The following is an 8669-nucleotide window of genomic DNA, read 5'->3' as shown; positions in this document are numbered from 1 at the left end:
ATGCTGAAAACTCTGGGGTCTAATTCCCAAGCTGCCCCCCCTCCCCCTGCCAACAGAGAGCACCAGAACTGAGAAAGGTGCCCATATAACACCTGGCTGTGGAAAGCATCAGGGTTACTGTCTGCCAGGGAGAGATGGCTGGAAAAGCAGGCACCCTCTTAAAGGGCCACACACAAAATTTCGTGTGCAGCCACTCACCTTGGGCTCCAGCAGAGGGAGGGCAGAGTGGACTAGAGCTGTGTGAGCAGAAGCCAGGGTAGGGGGCTTTGGGATTAGACCTAGGAAGGCAGACACCCTGGTTTCCTGTGCTGAGTCATTCCCTCATGCTGAGGAGGACATCTTTATCTGGCGAACCTTTGCTATCCAGGTGGTTTTTACCCTGAAGAAGGCAGTTGCCCCACCCCCTTGTCCCACCCTATAGAGCAGCGGTACTCAACCTGTGGGTCACAACCATCAGAAAACACATATAGCATATCAGATAGTTACATTACAATTCATAACAGTAGCAAAATTACAGTTATGAAGTAGCAACAAAAATAATTTTATGGTTGGGGGTCACCACAACATGAGGAACTGTATTAAAGGGTCGCGGCATTAGGAAGGTTGAGAACCACTGCTATAGAGTTTCTGAGGTTAATTAAGAGATTGAGAATAATAATCAGCCTACAGGCAGAAGCAATTGCCCAATCCTGGTGGAAAACCTCTCGCCCCACCCTGTGGTTGATAGCCTAAGGATAATCAGACTACAGGCAGAAGCAGGTCTCTGGAGATTTCTCCCATGCCAGATCCAATTCAGAGCCAGGGGCTAGGAAAAACAGACCTTGGTGCACATCTTGGTCCTTTCCAAAGGCACCCAGCATGAGCAGAGGGAGCCACAAGCTATGGATTGCTGATAGTCCGAAACAGAGGACTCAGGCCAGTCAGAAACAGAGTCTGACACTGTCCTGCACTAGAGATTGGGAGGCAAAGCAGATCTACCTAATACACAGTCACAAACTCAAACGTGTAGCCAAAATGGGAAGGCAAAAAAAAAAAAAAAAAAGCCCCAAAGAAAAGAACAAGAGAATTCTCCAGAAGAAGAGCTAAATGAAATGGAGATACGAAATTTATTAGATATAGGCCGAAACCGGTTTGGCTCAGTGGATAGAGTGTCAGCCTGCGGACTGAAAGGTCCCAGGTTCGATTCTGGTCAAGGGCATGTACCTGGGTTGCGGGCACATCCCCAGTAGATGTGCAAGAGGCAGCTGATTGATGTTTCTCTCTCATCGATGTTTTTAACTCTCTATCTCTCTCCCTTCCTCTCTGTAAAAAATCAATAAAATATATTTTAAAAAAAGAAATTTATTAGATATAGAGTTCAAAATAATGATGGAAAAGGTGTTCAACAGTGTGAGAGGATATAGTATCTATGATGAATGACATAGTACTAATCAAGAACACAGTGGAAGAAATACACAGCAGATTAGGGGAAGCCAAGGATCAGATCAATGAATTACAAGACAGGGTAGAGCCCAGCTGGCATGGCTCAGTGGTTGAGCATTGAACTATGAACCAGGAGGTCACGGTTCAATTCCTGGTCAGGATACATACCTGGGTTGTGGGCTAGCGGCAACCAATCAATGATTCTCTCTCATCATTGATGTTTCTATCGCTCTCTCTTCTTCTCTCTGAAATCAATATACATGAAAACAGGGTAGAAAAAAATCACTCAATCAGAGAACCAAAAAGAAAAAAAAACAATTAAAAAACAGGAGAGCTTAAGGGCGCTGTGGGACAACATGAAACATAACAATATTCACATAATAAGAGTGCCAAAAGGAGAAGAAAGTGACAAGTGATAGAGGACATGTTTGAAGAAATAATGGCAGAAAACTTCCCTAACCTGGTGAAGGAAAAAGTCACACAAGTTCAGGAGGCACAGAGAGTCCCAAGCAAGAAGAACCCAAACAGGCCCATGGCCAGGCACATCGTAATTAAAATGCCGAAAATTAAAGGCAGCAAGAGAAAAGCAATTTGATACCTACAAAGGAGTTCCCATAAGGCTGTCAGCTGACTTATCATCAGAAATCTACAGACCAGAAGGGAATGGCATGAAATATTCAAAGAAATGAAAAGCCAGGATCTGAAACCAAGATTATTATATCCAGCAAGGCTCTCCTTTGAAATAGATAGTGAAACTGTTGTAATGTACCCCACGAATCACACAAGGACGCCTCAAGAAGTTGAATTAAAGAGTCACATTTATTGCAAATCCAGGACTATGAGGGGGCATTTCGCTCTCCCAGATCTCATAGTGATAAGATGACCGCAACACCAGATTTATATAGGCAAAAATCACAAAGGTATTGTTTGAATCCCAGGGTTTGGAATAAGGAACCTGGTTCACAAAAAAGCAGTTTACAGAAGCAGAAGCAGCATGTTATCTAAATTATAGTTTTGGGTCTCCGGATCACTGAATTGACAGAAACACATTATCTAGAGCCCTCGGGTCTGGAATGAGGAACCTGGTCAGACTTAAGCATGTTATCTAAATTACAGTTTTGGGTCTCCGGAACACTGAGTCAACAGGGACACGTTAACTGGAGCCCTCTGACCTTGGGATAACTGTGCTGTCCTTCCCAGGTAAAGGAAAATGTGCTTTCTAAGACCAGTATGACCACAACCAATAGGATAGTCACATTACAATCAATAGGGTATTTAATCAAATGGGGTGATTTATATAATTCAGAAAATTAAAATAACTTTTCTATCATTTTAGCAAGCAAACAAGTACAGAAACCAAACAGCAGGGTTAAAGTTAAACTATAGTTTCTACCTGAGATGATTGCTACCATACTTCAAAACAAAGAGCTTCCCAGACCCAAAAAAAAAAAAAAAGGCTAAAGGAGTTTGTTACCACCATACCAGCACTGCAAGAAATGCTAAAAGACTGCTGTAATGAGAAGAAATAGAAAGAGAAACAAATGAGACTACATAAAAATAAAAAGCTGCACAGCAAAAGAAACCATTAACAAAATGAAAATGGAGCCCACTGTATGAGAGAACATATTTGGCAATGATACATCTGATAAAGGGTTAATATCCAAAATATATAAAGAACTCATACAACTTAACAAAAGGAAGACAAATACTCCAACTAAAAAATAGGCAAAGGACCTAAATAGATACTTCTCTAAAGGGGACATACAGAAGGCCAAGAGACATATGAAAAAAATGCTCAAAGTCACTAATCATCTGAGTGATGCAAATTAAAACAACAATGAGGTATCGCATCACACCGATCAGAATGGCTACTATCAACAAGTCAACAAAAGACAAGTGCTGGTAAGGATGTGGAGAAAAGGGAACCCTAGTACACTGCTGGTGGGAATGCAGACCGGTGCAGCCACTGTGGAAAACAGTATGGAGTTTCCTCAAAATAGATACTTCTCTAAAGGGGACATACAGAAGGCCAAGAGACATATGAAAAAAATGCTCAAAGTCACTAATCATCTGAGTGATGCAAATTAAAACAACAATGAGGTATCGCATCACACCGATCAGAATGGCTACTATCAACAAGTCAACAAAAGACAAGTGCTGGTAAGGATGTGGAGAAAAGGGAACCCTAGTGCACTGCTGGTGGGAATGCAGACCGGTGCAGCCATTATGAAAAACAGTATGGAGTTTCCTCAAAAAATTAAATATGGAACTCCCATTTGATCCAGTGATCCCACGTCTAGGAATATATCCTAAGAGACCTGAAACACCAATCAGAAAGAATGTATTCAACCCTGTGTTCATTAGCACAATTTACAATAGCTAAGATTTGGAAACAGCCCAAGTACTCATCAGTAGATGAGTGGATAAAAGAGCTGTGGTACATTTATACCATGGAATACTATGCAGCAGTAAAAAAGAAGGATCTCTTACCCTTTGAGAAAGCATGGAGGGACCTGAAGAGTAATATGCTAAGCAAAATAAGCCAGTCAGAGAAAGGCAAGTATCACATGATCTCACTCATATGTGGAATCTAATGAACAAAATAAACTGTTGAACAAAATAGATCCAGAGACATAGAGCATGGAACAGACTGTGAAATCTCTGAGGGAAGGCCTGGGAGGATGGGTGGGTGGGAAGTGACCAACCAAAGAACTTGTGTGCATATATACATAACACATGGACACAGACAATAGGGTGGTGAAGGTTTACAGAAGACCAAGATTGGTCTTTCCTTCTTGCCTTTGTATAAGGCCAAAAGAGACACATTGGCTACTTTGACAACCTTAAAGCAAACTCCAGGAATGTCACCAACAGCATGACCTTTGCGACCAAATCCAGCAACCAGAACTTCATCGTTTTCCTCAATAAAATTCAAACAACCATCATTGGGTACAAAGGCTGTGATTTTTCTGCCGTTCTTGATCAGCTGGACCCTGACACACTTCCTGACAGCAGAATTGGGCTGTTTGGCTTCAACCCCCACTTTTTCCAGCACAATCCCCTTCGCATGGGATGCGCCTCCGAAAGGGTTGGCCTTCAGCGCCGTGCCCAGGTGGGCCTTCTTGTACTGCTTGTCATGGACACAGACAATAGGGTGGTGAAGGTTTGGGGCAGAGGGCACTGGCAGGTTATAAGGGATCAATGGGAGAAAAAAAGGGGACATATGTAATACTTTCAACAATATAGATTTTAAAAAGTAAAAAAACAAGAGATTGATTTCCATTAAATGCCTGATTTACAGAAGACCAAGGTTATCTGCTGACTAATGTACATCTGCCAAGATTCCCTCCCATCATCGAGCCAATGAACTCTCCGCTTATACTCTAGCTGGACTTCTCCCTCTTTACATTCTTTGCTCACAAAAACAGCTGAGCCAACCCTCAACGGGCTTGCCTGTAGCTTGCTACTGCATGCATTTCTCGATTTGTAATTCCTCTGCTATCACCAAATAAACTCAGTTTCTGGTCATTTGAGCTTGCCTCCATTTACCTCTTTATTTGGGTTGAGAATTATGTACTAGTATATGTCACTGCCCAAAACTGCATCATTTGGGCTTGACCTGATAAAGTATATAAGCTACAAATGACTTACTACAGATGCCCTGCTTCTCCCAGGTCAATTTAATTGGTTTAATAGAGAACAATCCCTGGAGCCAAAAGACACTTAAATATCAATGACAAGCTGGTAGTGATATTTCAAGCTCTTCTGCCACATTCAAAACAGACACCACCCCCACCCACTTTCTCACAGGGTTCAAAACAGTACTGCCTACTTGTGAAAGCTTTGGAGTTCCATCTGTATACACCTGAGGCGGTGGGACAACTAGATGACAGACCTCACCACTTGTCAGTCCCTCTTTCTGGAGACAGTGTAGTATGATGGAAAGAACATTGGGCTTTGGAGTGAGACAAACCTGGAATTCAATCCATTTGACAATATTTAGTCGGGCTAGTTGCTTCATATCTCTCTGAGCTTGAGGGGAAAATAAAACCAGCCTTTACGGTAATAATGAAGATAAGATAACATATATAGAGCTGCAGGCAGAAGGAATCCTCCTGGTGGGGGAAGTAGAGCACATTCCAATGTTTGAAGTGAAAGGAAGTATTTATGAAATCTTTGAAAACTTTTTCTTGGGCAAGTCCTGAACATCACTGTGAAGAATGGGAATTGTTTTGTTCGGGCATTCTTTTATCATGTTTATTGAGCTTCTTATCTAGGCCAGCAAGGAGAGAGACTCCTATGTAATTAACTTTAGCTATAAGGTACAGTGCTATTGCTCTGATGAAAGAATTAAGGGAGGATTGGAGATAACAGTTAGCAAGGTCCCCAAAACAAGAGGGGTAATTTCAGGTTGAGTCATATGGTAACTCAGGATTTAGTAGGACATTGCAGGAGAGTTTCAGGTACATACGAATGGTTCGTACCAATCTCTCTAGAAATATGTAGTGGGGAGCAATTGCACCTCCTCTGCAGACCTGCTGTGGTCTCACCATCATCATCATGGCCAGGACTCAGAAGGAAAATGGTCTGGGAAGTGGGTGCATTCAGGCTACACGGATTTCCAGGCTTCCTTCCAGAAGGAAGCTGGACCGTCACATCATCAATCAGATGCCACCGACTCAAGAGGGCAATATAGCTAGAAAAGAGAGCCTGCCAGGGAGTAGAGGAAGTTTCCTGTTAATATCCTTCCAGATGGGGTGAGGGAATCAGATTCATTGTATATTAGATAATACAAATAACCAGTCTAAAACTTTCAAATATAAATTAGAGTAGATTGATGTCATGGTTTCTTCTGTTTGATTCTATACATTCCTGATTGTGGTGGTGATGGTGATGATGATCATCATCATCATAGAAGCTACTATATTCTGGTATTTCTTATGTGTCACACAATTATTTAAATGCTTAGCATTTAATTTTTACACCAACTTACAAAATAGTATTATTGTCCCCACTTTACAAATGAGCAAACTGAGAAACTGGGAGGTTAAGTAACTGGCTGAAGGCAAACAGAGAGTAAGGGTGGACCTGAGGTTCAGACCCAGATATGCCTACAACTCCAGAACCCGCATTCTTTCCTACTGCCTACATGCTTACTGCATCTCTAAATAGCTCTGTGAACATTCCAAAAACATAATCTTATTAAAGTGTTATTTATTTAATAATCTCTATTATCACAAAAATATTACCAAAATTTACTATAACAATGATAATTTTCTATATCTAAAGGTTTACATCCCAAAGAGACCTTTTAGTTAAACTTAATTAAGCCCCTCAATTCTACAGATAAGGAACTGAGGTATTTCAAGTTCAATGAGCTTCAAATAAAACACCATGCCCTAACTGGTTTGGCTCAGTGGATAGAGTGTCGGCCTGCGGACTGAAGGGTCCCAGGTTTGATTCCGGTCAAGGGCATGTACCTTGGTTGCAGGCACATCCCAGCAGGGGGTGTGCAGGAGGCAGCTGATCAATGTTTCTTTCTCATCAATGTTTCTAACTTTCTATCCCTCTCCCTTCCTCTCTGTAAAAAATCAATAAAATATATATTTTTAAAAAAAACACCAATGGTCCTCTTAAAAATATTAAACAAAGCTGGACCTCTTTTTAAATATTTTTTTTTATTGATTTCAGAGAGGAAGGGAGGGAGAGATAGAAACATGAATGATGAGAGAGAATCATTGATTGGCTGCCTCCTACACGCCCCCCACCGGGGATTGAGCCCACAACTGGGGCATGTGCCCTGATCGGGAATTGAACCATAACCTCCTGGTTCATAGGTTGACCCTCAACCACTGAGCCATGCCGGCTGCGCTCAGGCTGGGCTGTTTTTATTGATTTTGAGAGAGAGAGAAAGGGAGAAAATAGAGAGATAGAAACATTGATGAGAGAGGAACATCATCAATCAGATGCCTCCTTTACACCCCTTACTGGGGATCGAGCCCACAACCTCAGCATGTGCCCTGACCAGGATCGATCCAGCAACCTCTTGGTTCCTGGGTCGACACTCAACTGTTGAGCCACACGAGCCGGGCCTTCTTGCTCTTAATTCAGATATTCCCTTCCCCTTCCTCAAAGGTTAATGTGTGGATTGCCCAAGTTTCATGGAACCACCCTAGGGTTCAGTGCCATATGTTTCCATAGAGAAATATAACTGGGGTTGTGGAGGTTCTCCATGGCATGCACACATTGGTCATTGGTTTCATCTTCTAGATGTCAAAGTTACACCAAGAATTTGGTCATTTTCAGGCATGGCTTTAAGTAGATTTTATTTATAGGACCCAAAGCCACCTCAGGTCCAGAGGAGAGAGCTTCAAGTTACTGAAGGCAATGCAAATGCTTATGGGCTGGGAGTTAGCTGTTCCTTTAGGTGTGTCATGGCAAGTTTCTAAGAACGGTTTTGCCATTAGTTCCAACCCCATAAGCAGCATCATCTGAGCCCCACCCCATTCAGCAGACCTATTACAGATAAGTCAGCTGGTCTTCATGGGATAGGAAAGCTTGCTGTGCCAGATGTGCTCACAGCCAAGGCGGGGTGTCTGCCACCTCTTGCTAGTAGTAGCTCATATTCACATGCAGCCCACAAATCTCAGCATGGGCTGCTGGGTGGTTAGATATGCAGGCACAATTACCTACTGACAATAGCAACACAAACAACCAGGGGGCAGTGAGTTGATGGGTGGGAGGGGAAGGGAGCAGTTACAAGAAGATGACACATAATTATACTCCTCCTCAGGATGGTTAAAGATTGAGAACTGAGGTAGGTAGGAACAAGTCGGAACAGAAATTTACCTTTTCCTTGGGATACCGCCAAAGAAGCTGATGAACATAAACAGTGCTAAGAGAAGCTTGAACCCAAAAACCTTGCTTGCATCTGGACGAGGGGTGAAGCCAAATGCCCATGGGATCCATATCTCCAGCCCACTGGGCAGCTTGCCAAAAATGTCTCACAGGACTTAGCAAAGCCCCCATCTCAGTGAGGGACACTCCAATCCACCCTTTCACTGGAGCAAGACCTAGAAGCCTTTTCAACCTCCTCCTTTATTTTCCACATACGATCAGTTACCAGGTCCTGTAGGTTCTATCTTCTAAATATCTTTCTGATCAGCCTTTCCCTCCAGTTGGTGCCACCAGCTGTCACAAAACCTATTCTCCACTTTACTGCCTGAATGACCTTCCTAGACTGCAAA

At 42.6% G+C, this 8669-nt stretch overlaps 1 protein-coding gene across 1 annotated transcript in view; it reads right to left on the bottom strand.

Annotated features, from left to right (window-relative positions):
• LOC102243867 overlaps positions 1-8391 on the bottom strand; it is a 19646-nt gene extending 11255 nt beyond the window's left edge. The window contains exons 1-3 of the mRNA XM_005877044.2: positions 8272-8391; positions 5973-6132; positions 4192-4602 (exon numbers count right to left, since the gene is read on the bottom strand). Coding sequence (XP_005877106.2) covers positions 4192-4602; positions 5973-6132; positions 8272-8391 — 691 coding nt within the window. The remainder of the gene's footprint in view (positions 1-4191; positions 4603-5972; positions 6133-8271) is intronic.
• Positions 8392-8669: the final 278 nt, after the last annotated feature.

This window comes from Myotis brandtii, unplaced genomic scaffold (genome assembly GCF_000412655.1).
Source record: "Myotis brandtii unplaced genomic scaffold, ASM41265v1 scaffold504, whole genome shotgun sequence".
NCBI lineage: Eukaryota > Metazoa > Chordata > Mammalia > Chiroptera > Vespertilionidae > Myotis > Myotis brandtii.
This window is presented reverse-complemented; position numbering and strand designations above follow the sequence as displayed.